The following is a 17,913-nucleotide window of genomic DNA, read 5'->3' on the forward strand; positions in this document are numbered from 1 at the left end:
AACAAATGTACATGTTCCAGGCCACTGATGATGCCTTGCAGAAAATAAAGGCGAAACGCGTATGGCACTAAAATTGTGTTTTATTCAGTTGCTGTCAGACGGTCCATAAGAAAAAATTATCAATATGCCGTAATATTACACGCAACTGAGGAGGACAGGACTACAAAAGATGTCATCGGCCAATCAAAGCTCGTGGCTAGTTGCCAACCTATCATACGACAGAAAATCGTCGATTTTAGATCCCCCTCTCTTATAAGAATTTTGAAATATTCGACCAGGTCAAACGAACACTAAGAAAGCACGGTTTAACGCTTTAAGCATCCAATGGTCATGTTAGAGGGCAAAGTGGTGGAGCGTTAAAGCGTCGGCAGTGTTCTCCCATCAGAAGCCCGCCTTTCCCAGCACATTCTAGGCAAATGAGCATACCGGACCCCCGCATAGCATGAACGGTGCACACCGAAGAAGACGTTGTAGTGTCGGTAGCATTGGCATTGTTTGTGAAGAGAAATAGACCACATCGAAGGCGCTCTGCCCAAAGGGAATCGGCAGAAAACAAGCCAGGTGGAAATTACACAATGAATGAGTACAATTAATGTAATGAAAAGCGCAATTGCTCCTACGTTGTCGGCCGGCCGCTGTGGCCGAGCGGTTCTAGGCGCTTCAGTCTGGAACCGCGCGACCGCTACGGTCACAGGTTCGAATCCTGCCTCGGGCATGGGTGTTTGTGATGTCCTTAGGTTAGTTTGGTTTAAGTAGTTCTAAATTCTAGGGGACTGATGACCTCAGATGTTAAGTCCCACAGTGCTCAGAGCCATTTTTTCCTATATTGTCGTATTAAGAGATATACCAAATTCCACAGGAAATAGTAAGATGAAGATTCTAGATTGTTTGTTCGTCCTTACTTTTGCTATAAATAATACATTATTGTTCTTACATCGAATTATTGGAGGAATCTATTACTGACCTACATGAAACGAGTCAAAAATAAAGATGGCAGATATGTTACACGACTTCTCTTTACAAAACAGCCTCAGCCTTATGGAACTTCGAAAGTTATTCGGGCGTCATGTATACCTGTCTATCGTGAATAGTAGTAATCAACACACAACCGAATTTCTAAATTAAGCTGAAATCACGGCGCTACTTACAAATATTTAACAGCATTTCGTATTGTGCGAGATTACAGCACACTCAGTTACTCTCTTTCTGTCTTCCATGCTCTGGGTAGGACACAGATGGACCGTGTAGTATCTTTGCATCGTGACTTTCTTAGCTGCCAGATATATCCCTTTTTCCTCCGAAGTGGTCTATATCAATTGGAAAATAATAAATATTCGTTTTATTAAATGAAATAAAGAAATTCCTCTGCAAATGCCTTCTTTTGTCGAAATAATATCTCAGTTCTGTTACATCGATATTATGCCTGGCTTACGAGTATAGAAAGGTCCAGAATTTTTGCCCAAGATTTATTATTCGCCTCGACCAGAACGATGAGTGCACTGTTCCCTATCAGAATACTATAGAAAAGTTGACAGACTTTGAAGACAAAAATTTTGTTATAATTGGGGACAAGGGCACACAGCCAACCATTCCTGATCATATGCTGTTGTAATCAATGTACGTTCCTTTCCTTCTGATATGACAAGAACCGTCTGAATCTGGAAGTTCCAGTACTGTTATTTGCGCATTTCTATATCTAACGCCAATCTTTCCGCGCAATTGTCCCATATTTTAGTTCTGTCTGTGGTTTACCCTCTCACAAGCCCGATTTGTGTTGAAGCTTTCAACATTAATTAAGCGCAACAAACACTGTTGTAACCAATTAGCTTCGTTCTTGTAAATACAACTTTCAGAAACTTTGGCTTAGTGAAGAAAAACCAAAATAGGAAAAGGAAATAATCGTTCCATAGATTTGTTATTGAAGCATGCAATGCAGAAAAAGGTAAATCGAAAATGACAATAGACGATAGATACAGATAAGAATAGAAAGTGTAAAATTAAAATAGGGTATTCTATAGGATTACGTTCCGAGGATCATTAATTCAAAACTAAGTCGCAAGTGGAGCGGACAATAGAAGAGGGAAAGCTCTGAGCATGCTTTCCATTTCAACAGAGTGACAATTGTAACTACCGAAATTATGAAAATAGTACAATAAATAACACTTTACACTTAAAACAATACATATCGTTAACAATCCCCGGTGCGGAGCAAGTATATTGTTGTCAAACGTTAATAGGGAACTGAACAAAGAGTCTCTCACATTGTTTGCAAAAGTGTGGTGTAATTTGCTTGGTTTGAGAGTCCGTTATCTGTGGACAGTACTTTACTAGCAACGAAGATATGTATTAATCAAGCCCTGCAGACACTGAATACCTCTCAAAACGTCCAAGCCGGTATCTCTCACAGACTTTCTGGGTGACACAGTTAAGCACAAGCATTCCATGCCAAGAAAAACCCCTATAGTTCATAGTAAATGATATCTCGAATTATTTAGGTGAACTTTATTTACTTTAATAATCTTGGCCGGCCGCTGTGGCCGAGCGGTTCTAGGCGCTTAAATCCGGAACCGAGCTGCTGCTACGGTCGCAGGTTCGAATCCTGCCTCGGGCATGGATGTGTGCGATATCCTTAGGTTACTTAGGTTTAAGTAGTTATAAGTCTAGAGGACTGATGACCTCAGATGTTAAGTCCCATAGTGCTTAGAGCCATTTGAATAATCTTGGCTTACACGAAGCAAAGAGAAAAAAACATAGGTAATTCAAAAGTTGATTAATCTTAGCCAAAATGTAGAACACATCACCAAAAATAATTACAACAAGATATTCCACATTTCGTGAAAAGAATTTACGTCGAAGCCGGAACGTTTGTTGTATACGACACTAGTATATAAGATTAGTATATAAACAGCTCCAATGTTGGAGCTGTGGTCTACCTCACAACTGTGTGGATGGCGTTGAATTTTTTTTAAATACGTTGGTCGTTTTTAGTCGATAATCACAGTTTGTTTGTATTCTCAATAGCGACTGCTCGGGAATAAAACACTGTGTTTAGGAAAGTCGACTCTCATCCAGCGAGCGGGGTTCATTTTCCCGTCAGATCATCACGATTTAAGTTTTCAGTGGATTCTGTAAATCAATCCCGGCGAATGGACGATTCCTTCTAAAAGGCAGTGGTCTATCCAATCGATAGACAAGTGATCGTTTGCTCTTTCTCATGTGATCAGTTACGTTTCAGTTAATCATTCCTGAACACATCCTTGCATTTTCTCCCTATTTGATATAAGCTTAATTTGTGAATTTCTCGATAGTAAAGCTACAAAGCTTCTGCACTGATCTGGGATGACATTTCTTTCCATTTTCATTCCACAGGACACTGCCTGATAGGCCCTTGTCGCCCCTAGCACAATCAGTTTTTCTTTTGCACGTAGTACCCTCGCAATGACGGAGAAATTGCTGAGTAATTTTCCCATGAATGAATCTGACGCATTACCATGTAGAAGAGAGTTACAAATGTGGCATCGTACCTGCAAGCCGTACAGTAATACGAAAATAATAGTCGGTGATGTATGAAGTGGGAGAGGCAACAGCCGCTCGGCTCATTCATCACACAAATGTGCACTCAAGCAGAAGAAATCACTCGAATTGATAAACGGCCAATGAGGTGAAGCGACATGTCACTTCAGACACAGCGTGAGTAAAGAAGTGGCGTCTCCTGTTGAAGTTCTGCTGCACGAGCGCTTCGGGGTATCTTGATCAGGTCATCGACAATTTTGTAAAATATCGATGTTATTGATACACAAGCTTATATATATGCTGTTTCCTATTTTTCTTCGGTATCTTTTTTCCACAGTCTCAGCTATACAAGGAAAGGCGTTGAATACCGTCTTTAGCTACGGTGATAAAGTGTAATTAAAACCAAACGTGTTTCATTTTATTCTAAAGCATCTTCAGGGGTCAGTGCAGCAGTACAGTTTTTCTCAAAATTTCGATTTTCCGGAATCATAAACAGTACTCATCCCTTAACTTACTACTATAAATAGTATTAATTATTATAAATACTCACAGTTTCGTGTTTCTTACGCTATTCTTCACGTTCATCTACACATACGTGGTAGATTTCAGCACACAGCAGCCTCACTATCATTAAATACATTCATGTTTTTTATGTTGTGAAGAATCACTGCCATCTCGCCATTTTCTGCACTTTGTTTTGATGTGCAGAATACACTTTTGTTTAGTTCTGATGGTAGCGAGATCGTGTGTTATTGCTCTGTATGTGTGAGTGTTTATATTTTCGGCTTGTGTGTGCGCGCGCGTGTGTGTATGTGTGTGTGTGTGTGTGTGTGTGTGTGTGTGTGTGTGTGTGTGTGTTAGGCGAGCTAATGTCCTAAATTCTGCTTCTGTAAATTATCAGAAGATCAAAACAAACTATAAAACGATTTAGAAAAAGTATCTGAATGGTACGAAAAGTGGCAGTTGACGCTGAATAACGAAAAGTGTGAAGTCATCCACATGAGTGCTAAAAGGAACTCGTTAAACTTCGGTTAGACGATAAATCAGTCTAATCCAAAAGCCGTAAATTCAACTAAATACCTAGATATTACAATTATGAACGACTTAAATTGGAAGGAACACATATAAAATGTTGTGGGGAAGGCTAACCATAGACTGCGTTTTATTGGCATGACACTTAGAAAATGTAACAGACCTACTAAGGAGACTGCCTACAATACGCTCGTCCGTCCTCTTTTAGAATACCGCTGCGCGGTGTGGGATCCTTACCGGATAGGACTGACGGAGTACATCGAAAAAGTTCAAAGAAAGGCAGCACGTTTTGTATTATCGCGAAGTATGGGAGAGTGTCACAAAAATGATACAGGATGCTCTAAAATACCAGAAAAAAACTTTAAGTAAAAGAGTGCATAATATTTACAGTGTGCTATTGCGTAGTTAGAGTCTTATTTCAAGATTAACAGGTAGATTCCATGTTCCTAAATCTGACTGCAACTTATCATAGGGAGTATCGCCACAGATGTGTGAATAGCTCCATAAATATTTGTCTAATAGATATGTTATAGTATACGGCGAATGCTACAGTTAAACGAAAGTGACATCGAGTGTGCACTAATGGTTCAAATGGCTCTGAGCACTATGCGACTTAACTTCTGATGTCATCAAGTCGCCTAGAACTTAGAACTAATTAAACCTAACTAACCTAAGGACATCACACACATCCATGCCCGAGGCAGGATTCGAACCTGCGATCGTAGCGGTCGCTCGACTCCAGACTGTAGCGCCTAGAACCGCACGGCCACTCCGGCCGTGTGCACTAATGAAGCGTTATAGGATCTCTAATGTTCTCAATATATTGAGTAGGTGCGTAAGTTCGTAGCGTTATTGCATTAGTTTAATAAACATATCAAGCACACGTAACAGTGACTTCAGCCATCAATCTTCTTCAACATTTACAACAGTCTTCCTACGCTGGTGTAACTTTTCCTTTCCGCGACTATAGATATCGCGTAGTTTTCGGGCGAAGAACTCGTCGAGTGATGTTCGGAGCATTTTCATCCGGGAGGGAAGTTCCTTGAAGGTTCTTCGATGGAGAGAGGGAAAGATGAAAATCTGATGGCGCAAGAGAAGGTAAATAAGGTGAGTGCAGAACGGCTTCCCACCTCAGCTCATGTGCAGTGTTTTGTGACAGTCAACCAGAATGCGGGCGGGCATTATAGTGGAGCAGCATCATTTCATGCAATCATTCTGGTCGTTGTTCTTCGACTGTGTCTGCAAGACGTCTCAGTTGTTGACAAAAAATGTCAGCAGTGGTCGTTACACATCTGGGAAGCAATTCGTAATAAAATGAATGTCGGGGTTTTAACGCTTTATAATATTTATTATAATAAACTTACACTTATAAATGATATGTCAAATGAAAGAGCAACTCAAAACAGTTGTACCAAGAACTTTATAAATGTTCAATGTGAGCACCATTTGTCACACGGCACACATCAAGTCTATAGCCGAGTTCTTACCAAACTTTGATAAGTGTGTCTTCAGTAATTGTAGCAACAGCTGCTTCAATCCGGTTTCTTAATTCAGGGAGGTCTGCTGGTAGCGGAGGCAGGTACACACGATCCTTGATGAAGCCCCAAAGAAAAAAATCGCATGCCTTTTGGTAGGGTGAACGTGGAGGCCATGCAAAGCAAGCCCTGTCATTGGGCCCCTTGCGGCCTATCCAGCGCGTGGGAAGAACTCGGGTGTAGACTTGATGTGTGCCGTGTAACAAATGGTGCTCACATTGAAAATTTATAAGGTTCTTGGTAAAAATGTTTGAGTTGCTCTTTGATTTTACATGTCATTTATAACTGTAAGTTTAATATAGTAAATATTATAAAGAGTTAAAACGCCGATATTCCTTTATAAACACCCTGTACAACACAACGCCGCAATTCCACCTGATGCATGACCTTATCTTTTGTGGATCGGGCAGATCTTTGTAAGGGAAGTTGCTGCTTTGTTTGGGCTCAACCATACCTTTCTTGTCTTACTGTTAGCATAAAGAAACCACTTGTCGTCGCCAATTACGATACAGAATAGGAATTGTCGGTGTTGTGCACTAGCCAGTTGATGAGGAGCAAGCAGAGGTGCGATGCACATATGCTACCCACAGATTTTTGTGATTTTGACCCATACACCCGATTTTTTAACCTTCCCCATTGCATGCGAATGTCATACGATGGTGGAATGATCACAGTACACCACTTGTATTTAAGCGATCTTCATCAAAACCCCAAAGGCCTTTCTGAACGTGTGGAATCAATAACGTCAAAACGATCCTCCTTAAAAAGAGAAAATCATTTTCATTTTCTTGCCGTGCTGTGTCCAGTGGCATTATTCCCATACACGACGAAAATGTTTCTGGCTGCCTCCGCTGCCGTGACACCTCTACTGAACTCAAAAGAGAAGCATATGTCGAAAATGTTCCAATTCCTCCACTTGGCACTCCGTTTTCTAGCGTCCACAGCTCCCCTCACTATCTCCAAATCACGAAATGACAATGTGTGAACTCAAATAGCAATAGTCAAATACAACTAAAGAATGACAATCGATACGTAAAGCCATAACAACCAGATTACCAAAATGCAGAACAAAAATGCTGTGAACTTACGCACCAACCTAATACGAGTACATAAACAATTTCTCAGGTAGGATCAGCAGCACAATAATTTTGTTCTTTAATGTCGCTGTGTATAGCAAAGTATACAATACCAAAGAAACGCAGAAAGATTGGACAAAATTTGCAATTTGTGTATTGAATGGAAGCTCTCTGTAAATGCGGATGAATGTAAGATAATACCTGTCACGAAGATAAAAAAGCCTACAGCATCAGATTAACTGATAGTGGTAAACATGTTGAGCAAGTCGTAGCTTATAAATACTTCCTGTTATACGTACTTAGAAATGGGACGATCACATAAAACCAGTATAAGAGAAAATAACTGCATCTTTAATCCAAATCGTACACAAGACTCTACTGCGGCCATATCTAAAATACTGTTCCACTACTTGAAGTTTCTAGCAAGCAGGCGCGACAGCAGACATCGAACTACCCCAGGGACGCGCTGCTCGGTCCGTAACAGGTCGGTGCATCCCATAGGAATATGTAACAGAAATTCTTTGTGAATTCCTTCGAAGAAAGGCGTAGTTTTCTGGAAATCTCGTGGATAAATTAAGAGAATCTGTATTCGAAGAGGACTGTGCGGTTACTATGTTGACACCAGCGTGTGTCTCACATAGAAATCATGAGAATACCTATAAGATATGCATTTCTGAGGCATCACCTGTACAAATACATGTTTATTCTCTAACCATCTTCACAGGAGGAAAAGCGATGAAGATGGTTATTTTCACGAAACCGGTAGGGAATAAAGGGGTATTTGTAGAGCTAATGGCTCAGAGAAGTATTTTTCAAATAAGTGACAGCTGTAAACAGTTACCTTTCGAAATGTTTAATCTATGAAAGAGTTTAGCGCAACGCAGAGGAATAAGGGTAGTCATTTCTTCCTCAATAAATCCACGAATGAGTAAGACAGAAAATGGACTGTATAGCTACGATGTATCGTCTGCCATGCACTGCACACTGGCTTGCTAAGTACATAAGTAGATGGAGATGTAGAAAAGTCGTATCACCTGTAGTGAAAAACTGCTGGAGGCGTGAGAAGTCGTACTCTCTGTTTATTAGATCTGTTAAACGCCTTATGCCCCGAACATTAAGGGCCGCGAGAGGTAGCCGCGTGGTCTATGACGCCTTGCCACGTTTCGCGCAACTCATCCCGTCGGGGGTTCGAGTCCTCCCTCGGGCATGGGTGTGTGTGTGTGTGTGTGTATTGTCCTTAGCGTAAGTTAGATTAAGTAGTTTGTAAGCCTAGCGACTGGTGATCTGAGCAGTTTGGTCACAGAGGAACTTACCACCGTTATGTGGCTTTCATTAAATAGCGACGACGAGCTTATGAAGCCTATGCAGTGACGCAGGTTTTCCCATTATAGTACTCTATAATACTATCATTGCGAATCAGTAACTATTCATTACGCAGAGTATGCTTCAGAGAAAGACGGGAGTTGATCCTATGAGAAGACCAGGGCAGCCAACACGCTCGATTAGCTTCTAGCAATAATTTACTGCACGAACTATACTAGACAAACTTTCCCGTATTGGAGATACGTAGGACGCACAATAGAATTTTAAAACTTACCGTGTGTCGGGGCCTTTTCCAAGAGTACCTGAGTGTCTTCTGATTTGTGAACAGTATATTCGCTGAGCGGAAATTTATTGTACAATTCAATTAGTCTTTCTACTCTTTCTTCTCTACTACCATGCTCATATTCTCCAGTAATTCTGTCTTACATTTCTTCTCCTGCTACGTCATTAGGGGCCCCCGTGATTATTAGTCTATCATCTCCCTTTAAATGTTCCCCTTCAGTTTTCTGATGTACACTCTAACATGAAACTACGACGCACAGCGAAGGAATTATCCAAATGGGACGGAAATCGGTAGAAGTATCGTACGTGTACAGACAAACTGGTGATTACAGTTTCAGACGAACTGGATGATTTATTCAAGAGAAAGAGATTCACAAATTGAGCATGTCAATAACGCGTTGGTCCACCACTGGCCCTTATGAAAGCAATTGCTCGCCTTAGCATTGATTGACAGAGTTCTTGGATGTCCTGAGACATACCGCCCCAAATTCTTTCTAACTGGCGCGTTAAATTATAAAACTCCCGTGCTGGTTGGGCAGCCCTGGCCATAATGTGTCAAACGTTCTGAATTGGGGAGAGATCCGACGACCTTGATGGCCATGGTGGTCTTTGACAATCACGAAGAGCAGGAGTAGAAATTCTCGCAGACGAATATTATCTTTCTGAAATATAAATACAGGAAGGCTTGCCATTAGATGACGTTAAGGGAATGATTTGTTGTCATCATCGAACTGTTTATAGCGGATGTGAAGTAGTGGTGAAAGTATTCGGTGGATGGTCAGGACAGCTCGCCCTCTGATCAGTATACACAGCGATAAAAATGAACCCACTGGTACAACAGTTGCCTTACCATCGGTGTTCAAGGCACCTATAAGACCAGATGTCGTGAATTTTATCCATGATAGCATGAGCAAGAGTCACAGACAACCATACTGTGTTAACAAGGATGCAGGCCATCAGACAAGTGCAGAATCATGGGGAACTGGTCGTGCTGTTGCTCGTATTCCCCGTGTCCGTGGTGGTGGTACTCACCGTTCAGGACAAGGAGCTTTTGGTAACATGTGTCGTGGTGGGAGGATGTTTGCCCCCACTAAACCATGGCGCCGCTGGCATCGTAAGATAAACGTCAATCAAAAGAGATACGCGGTAGTGTCTGCCATTGCAGCTACTGGTGTTCCTGCTTTTAATCATGTCTAAGGGTCACATGATACAGGAAGTTCCTGAAATCCCGTTGGTGGTTGAAGATAAAATTCAGGAATACAAGAAAACAAAGCAGGCCGTCATTTTTCTGCGTCGTATCAAAGCGTGGACTGACATTCAGAAGGTGTACAAATCCCGCAGATTTAGACCAGGGAAAGGGAAAATGAGGAACCGCCGCCGTATTCAGAGACGAGGCCCATTGATAATCTACGGAAAAGATCAGGGCCTTACAAAAGCCTTCCGCAACATTCCTGGTGTTGATCTTATTGATGTTACAAAATTGAACCTACTGAAGCTTGCGCCTGGTGGACATGTAGGACGGTTTGTTATTTGGACTCAGTCTGCATTTAATCAACTGGATGAATTATATGGCTCATGGCGTAAGGCTGCATCTCTGAAAAAGGGGTACAAATTGCCCATGCCAAAAATGGCTAATACTGATTTGTCACGTCTTCTGAAAGCTGATGAAATCAAGAAAGTTCTGAGGCCGCCACAGAAGAAAGTGGTCCGTCGTGTGAGGAAACTGAATCCGCTTAGACATACTCGTGCTATGTTGAAGTTGAATCCTTATGCCGCTGTGTTGAAGAGGAAGGCAATTCTTACTGCACTAAAGCGTAAAGAAGATAGGGACCAACTTCTTGCAAAGAAAAGGGGGATAACATTGACACCAACACCTGCTGAAACTAGGCGTGCTAAAATGCTGGAGTTGAGACGTGCACAAATTGCAAAGGCAAAAGCGGCTCGCCCAAAGAAGGAAAAGAAGGCCAAAAGTTCTGCAGATACCAAACCTGTGGCAAAAAAGGCAGTAGGCAAGGTAGCTGCCAAACCTAAGGCTGTTAAACCCAAAGCTGCCGCTCCAGCAAAGAAATAATTGTAGTTTTTTTCTCTGCTGAAGAAATAAAAGATAAAGAAAAAATGAAAAAAAAAAAGCGTATCGTTATGCTGTGCGGGCACCAATAATGACAAGCGAAGGGGTCCTGCTACGAAATGAAATGGGATCGCAGATAATCAGTCCCGAGCGTCAGTCCGGCTGGTATCGCAACGCCGTGCGGACCGCCCCAAGAGAGACCGTCGTTGGTCATCGGGGCTTAAGTTCAAAGTGGAGCTCATCGATGAAGACTTCAACCAATGAGTTTTCAAGACGATCACGTGTCTGGGGACGACCTGGACAGTGGCGAGACACCAACATGGCTGTCGCCCGCCATACGGCTCGCTTATAGGAATGATGGCACGGGCTGCTATTTCGCTTTATAGCAAGACCTCAGTGGTTGTCATTCCAGGCACCCTTACAGCACAGCGATGCGATGACGATATTCTGTGCCCCGCTTCGTTGCCCTGCATGGCAGGCCATCCTGTGTTGACACATTTCAACAAGACAATACCAGCCTGCACAAGGCGAGAGTTTCCACTGCTTACCTTCGTGCTTGCCAAACCCCACCTTGGCCGGCGAGGTCGATGGGTCTCTCCCCAGCTGAGAACGTCTGAGGTGTGATGGGCAGTGTCGTTCACCCATCTCGTGATGCTGACGATCTAACGCGCCAGTTGGACGGAAATCGGCACGGTATCCGTCGGGATGACGTCTGACAACCCTGTCAATCGATGCTAAGCCGAATAATTGCTTGCATTATGGCGAGAGGTGGACCAACGTGTTATTGACGTCCTCTTTGACTTGAATAAATCGTCCAATTTTTCTGAAACTGAAATTATTTATTTGCCTTTCAATGTACGTCACATCTACCGATTTCTGGCCCACTCTGATAACTCCTTTATGGTGTGTCTTAGCGAGTACTTTCTCTACCTCATTCGTCATGTATTTGTGACATGTGTATCTGAATTTTACTGCCGCCAACTTATGTTTCGCGGAAAGACCACAAAGATAAGATAAGAGAGATTAGGGCTCGTACAGAGGCATATTGGCAATCATTTTCCCTCGTTCTGTTTGGGAGTGGAACAGGGAGAGAAGATGCTAGTTGTGGTACGAGGTACCCTCCACCACGCACCGTATGGTGGATTGCGGAGTATGTATGTAGATGCAGATGAACTGTTCTCGACATTGGTTTGCTGTCAATTATAACGTGATGCAGATGCAGTCCAGAAGAAGTTATATTTAACATTTATGCAGCTTCTTTTGTTTTCGGTCAGCTTGCACGTCTTCGGTAGTCTAAGACTGCTGAAACCGTGATATTTTTATTGATTTAATAAACCATTAAGTAACTTTGTAGGCTTCTATAAAGCTACATTTGCATCTACACTCATTCTGCACAAGAGACCATACGAGGCATGACGAAAGCTATTTTGTACCACCGCTAGCCATTCGCTAACCTTAACGTTTTAAGTACGTCGTATCTTGCAGTTTTGCCCGATTTCACGAGCCACCTACTACAAAGAACAAAACTGGTTACGAGTGAGAGGTGTAGAACGCGGATAAAAAAGGCATAAATAATAAAATTGTTCGTAGGATAGCTACTTACGTATTTGTACTTAGGATACGGTTGACGTGACCTGTCCACATCATCCTGAATATAAATAAGTAGCTGCCATGCTTACCATTCTATCATCTACACTCCTGGAAATTGAAATAAGAACACCGTGAATTCATTGTCCCAGGAAGGGGAAACTTTATTGACACATTCCTGGGGTCAGATACATCACATGATCACACTGACAGAACCACAGGCACATAGACACAGGCAACAGAGCATGCACAATGTCGGCACTAGTACAGTGTATATCCACCTTTCGCAGCAATGCAGGCTGCTATTCTCCCATGGAGACGATCGTAGAGATGCTGGATGTAGTCCTGTGGAACGGATTGCCATGCCATTTCCACCTGGCGCCTCAGTTGGACCAGCGTTCGTGCTGGACGTGCAGACCGCGTGAGACGACGCTTCATTCAGTCCCTAACATGCTCAATGGGGGACAGATCCGGAGATCTTGCTGGCCAGGGTAGTTGACTTACACCTTCTAGAGCACGTTGGGTGGCACGGTATACATGCGGACGTGCATTGTCCTGTTGGAACAGCAAGTTCCCTTGCCGGTCTAGGAATGGTAGAACGATGGGTTCGATGACGGTTTGGATGTACTGTGCACTATTCAGTGTCCCCTCGACGATCACCAGTGGTGTACGGCCAGTGTAGGAGATCGCTCCCCACACCATGATGCCGGGTGTTGGCCCTGTGTGCCTCGGTCGTATGCAGTCCTGATTGTGGCGCTCACCTGCACGGCGCCAAACACGCATACGACCATCATTGGCACCAAGGCAGAAGCGACTCTCATCGCTGAAGACGACACGTCTCCATTCGTCCCTCCATTCACGCCTGTCGCGACACCACTGGAGGCGGGCTGCACGATGTTGGGGCGTGAGCGGAAGACGGCCTAACGGTGTGCGGGACCGTAGCCCAGCTTCATGGAGACGGTTGCGAATGGTCCTCGCTGATACCCCAGGAGCAACAGTGTTCCTAATTTGCTGGGAAGTGGCGGTGCGGTCCCCTACGGCACTGCGTAGGATCCTACGGTCTTGGCGTGCATCCGTGCGTCGCTGCGGTCCGGTCCCAGGTCGACGGGCACGTGCACCTTCCGCCGACCACTGGCGACAACATCGATGTACTGTGGAGACCTCACGCCCCACGTGTTGAGCAATTCGGCGGTACGTCCACCCGGCCTCCCGCATGCCCACTATACGCCCTCGCTCAAAGTCCGTCAACTGCACATACGGTTCACGTCCACGCTGTCGCGGCATGCTACCAGTGTTAAAGACTGCGATGGAGCTCCGTATGCCACGGCAAACTGGCTGACACTGACGGCGGCGGTGCACAAATGCTGCGCAGCTAGCGCCATTCGACGGCCAACACCGCGGTTCCTGGTGTGTCTGCTGTGCCGTGCGTGTGATCATTGCTTGTACAGCCCTCTCGCAGTGTCCGGAGCAAGTATGGTGGGTCTGACACACCGGTGTCAATGTGTTCTTTTTTCCATTTCCAGGAGTGTATATCTTCATTGTCCACATTCTACACCTACACTCAAGACGGTTTATGTTCTCTGGGTAATAGATGGCTTGTGAAAGTGCTCAAATTCCGAAAATAGTCAAGCGATAAATACACAGCAGCTTTGATGTCTACATCTACATCGATACTCCGCAAATCACATTTAAGTGCCTGGTTCATCAAACCATTTTCACAATAGTTCTCTATTGTTCCAACCTCGTATAGCTCGCGAAAAAATAGAACACCTATATATTTCCGTGCGGGCTCTGATTTCCCTTATTTTTTTATGATGATCATTTCTCCCTATGTAGGTCGTCGTCAACAAAATATTTTCGCATTCAAATGGTTCAAATGGCTCTGAGAACTATGGGACTTAACTTCTAAGGTCGTCAGTCCCCTAGAAGTTAGAACTACTTAAACATACCTAACCTAAGGACATCACACACAACCATGCCCGAGGCAGGATTCGAACCTGCGATCGTAGCGCTCGCGTGGTTGCAGACTGTAGCTCCTAAAACCGACCGGTCACCCAGGCCGGCTTTTCGCTTTCAGAGGAGAAAACTGAAGATTGAAATTTCGTGAGAAGATTCTGCCACAACGAAAAGCGCCTTTGCTTTAATGATGTCCGTCCTAAATCTTGCATGATTTCACTGACACTCTCTTCCCTGTTTCGTGATAATACAAAACGTGCTGCCTTTCTATGAACTTTCTCGATGTTCTGCGTCTATCCTATGTTGTAAGGATCCCACATCGATCAGCAGTAGCCTAAAAGAGGACGGACAAGCGTAGTGTAGGCTGTTTCTTTAACTGATCCGTTACATTTTCTGAGTGTCCTGGCAATAAAACGCAATATTCAGTCAGCCTATGTCACAACAGTTTTTTATGTGTTCCTTCCAATTTAAGTTGTTCGTAATTGTAATTCTTAGGTATTTAGTTTATGGCCTTTAAATTTGACTGTTTTATCATGTAAACGAAAATCAACGGATTCCTTTTAGCGCTGATGTGGATGACTTCACACTTACCTTTTCTAAATCGTTTTGCAAGTTATTATCTATTGATGGCTTTACTAGTCGATAAACGACAGTATCATCTGCCGACAATCTAAGACGGCTGCTCAGATTGTCTCCTAAATCGTTTGTATAGATAAGGAGCAGCAGAGGGCCTATAACACTATCTTTAGGAACGCCAGAAATAGCATCTGTTTTACCCGATGACTTTCCGCCCTATCCTGTCCTATTAGCAAGTGGAGGGAGGGAAAATACTGGTAACTTAAATAGATGGTCTGTTAACTCATGGGACACGTTTACGAGGAAACGTCCGTCAACGTCTTGTTGAGCGGGCAGCAGGTTCGCCGCTCGCTGCTGGAGCCAGCTGGGGTTCCAGGTGCCGCCTGGAGTTCTCCACCAGCGCGCTGCGCGGTCGGCCCCGCTGGTGGTGAGAGGATTTTTTAGTGCGGTGCGCGGTGTCCCGCATCATTAAGACACTCCTCGGGCCGTGATGATGACTTCCGGCCTGCAATTACCCCTGCCGGCTCACAGCTGCCCCTCGGCCAATCTCGGGAGCGTCACACACGACCAGCCGTGTCCTCCTCAGATACAGTGCAGCCCAGCCCTCCATCGCTTCTGCAGTCGAGAGCATTGACCCAGGCGGTGGGAGGAGGGCTGTCATGAACCACTGACTGCCATGAACATGGTTTTCAAGTACCCTACACATTTGATAAATAAAAATGGTTACAGCATCGATAACCAATTTGAAATAATGCAGCGTTTCTGCAATTACAGTGCCGTTATCAGTTGGAAAAGCTATGAACTGAATATCACACCGTCTCTTGGTGTGCTCACGTCTAACAGTTTGTAGGAATGTGAAGTTCAATCATTATCTAGTCTCAGTCATACGTAAAGCAGGTGTCAGAACTCGATTCTTTCCCAGGAAATGGGAAAATGCCCTGTCTACAAAGGAGATTGTTTGCCAAAAACACTCGTACTATCCACCCCAGAGCAATTCTTAAATCTGTGGAAGATGTACCTAATAGGACTATCGGGGGATACAGAAAGAGCCGGCCCCTGTGGCCGAGCGTTTCTAGGCGCTTCAGTGCGGAACCGCGCTGCTGCTACAGTCGCAGGTACGAATCCTGCCTCGGGCATGAATATGTGTGATGTCTTTAGGTTAGCTGGGTTTAATTAGTTCTAAGTCTAGGGGACTGATGACTTCATATGTTAAGCCCCATAGTGCTTAGAGCCATCTGAACCCTTTAGATACAGAAAGAGAGGAGAACTCCAAAAAGACGCTGAAAAACGTGAAATATCAGACGCTTGAAGGAAGCCGCTAACTTCCAGACAAAGGCCAACTTAAAAGTTTCAAACACTAGCGTTAAGCGATAAATGTAGGAATATACTACAACCACCTACATTTCTCTCTTGTGAAGACAAGATCAGACCAATGACAGCTCGCACAAAGTCATTTGGTTCGAATGGCTCTGAGCGCTATGAGACTTAACTGCTGAGGTCATCAGTCCCCTAGAACTTAGAACTACTTAATCCTAACTAACCTAAGTTCATCACACATATCCATGCCCGAGGCAGGATTCGAACCTGCGACCGTAGCGGTCGCGCGGTTCCAGACTGTAGCGCCTAGAACCGCTCGGCCACTCCGGCCGGCCAAAGTCATTTAAGAAGTCATTGTTCCTGCTCTCCATTGAGAATGGAATGGGAAGAAAGACCTCATCAGTAGTACAGGAGGAAGTAATCACCCACATAGACTTCAAATTGGTTGACAAAGTGTACATGTAGATTTTGAGCCATGTTGATAAATTATAGGACTTAATATTGTAAACACGGAGACGGGTTTCGCAGGTAGTGGAAAGCGCTTACAGGTTGGGCTTATCTAAAATTACCATAGTCTTCAAAATCAGAAAACATTCGTAAAAAGAGAGAGATGGATATAGGAAAGCTTAGCAGTTACTACAAATGAACGTCAGGGTTCTCCCACAAACCGAAATTTCATTATTATTCTGTCACTTTAGAAAATTTAGTTTCGTTTCTTTGCATGTCCCGTTGATGACATTCACGGCAACTCGCTATGACGTGGAACATGTCAGTAGAGTTACAAATAAGGCAATTTTTCTTTGCGAAAAACAGGCTCCTTACTAGTCTATTACATAACTGGATTCTTCAAAACCGTAATCTATGACAAAATTTTATTAATACAACCAACTCGCATGCATATTGTCTACTGAGAAGTTCAGTTATGTAAGATATCGCGCTTAAAGCAAAAAAGAGATCAATTTGTTTTCGAAACCTTCACTACATGCCATTTCAAGTAAGATTGTCAAATAATTTTCAGCCAGCATAATTTGCTGCAGCTGGTGCGTTGAGGGTAGTGTAATTCATTTCTGTTCTTTTTGTTATGTTTATCAGTACTAATATTATTTCCAAACTGTCCTTCGCTCTTCCCAGCAAAATATATTGTGAGACTTTTATTATTACGCTGATTTTTTAAGCACTTACCCTCGTGAAGTTAGAGGTGGGACACCACATGTCCTTACAGCACGTTTTTATGCAATGAGCACTTGCGTTTATCAATATGAAATCAACGAAAATAAGAATGGAAAAGTATTTTAATTCTTTAACGACTTCATCAGCAGAACCAGCAAATAGATGAAGCGCAAATGTTTCCGAATTCTAGCGTCTGAGATGGTCTACAAGAATGTTGCTTCCATACCATACGCTTCGTCAGGAATTTTCAAAAACCAGCACTAGTGAGCCAAAACATTTTTCTCACCTGATTAGTAGCACGTAGTTCCACAAGTGCAACGCTATATGGCAGTTATTATGTGGGGCATCAGTTCGACAAGTCCTTGGTGGGTTTCCTGAAGTACGTCTTACCAGATGTCTGCGCACAGGTCGCGAACTTCGTAAATGACCGGCCAGTGGTTTCTGTGCACTGAGCTGGTGCTCGAAAACGCTACATATG

General features: G+C 43.6%; 1 protein-coding gene across 1 annotated transcript; it reads left to right on the forward strand.

Annotated features, from left to right (window-relative positions):
* The first annotated feature begins 9,535 nt into the window (after positions 1–9,535).
* LOC126252194 (60S ribosomal protein L4-like) lies at positions 9,536–10,845 on the forward strand. Its single transcript, XM_049953065.1, is given in 2 exon segments — positions 9,536–9,943; positions 9,945–10,845. Coding segments are annotated over 2 exon segments (1,296 nt in total). The 3' UTR covers positions 10,833–10,845.
* Positions 10,846–17,913: the final 7,068 nt, after the last annotated feature.

Source organism: Schistocerca nitens, chromosome 4 (assembly GCF_023898315.1).
Source record: "Schistocerca nitens isolate TAMUIC-IGC-003100 chromosome 4, iqSchNite1.1, whole genome shotgun sequence".
Lineage (NCBI taxonomy): Eukaryota > Metazoa > Arthropoda > Insecta > Orthoptera > Acrididae > Schistocerca > Schistocerca nitens.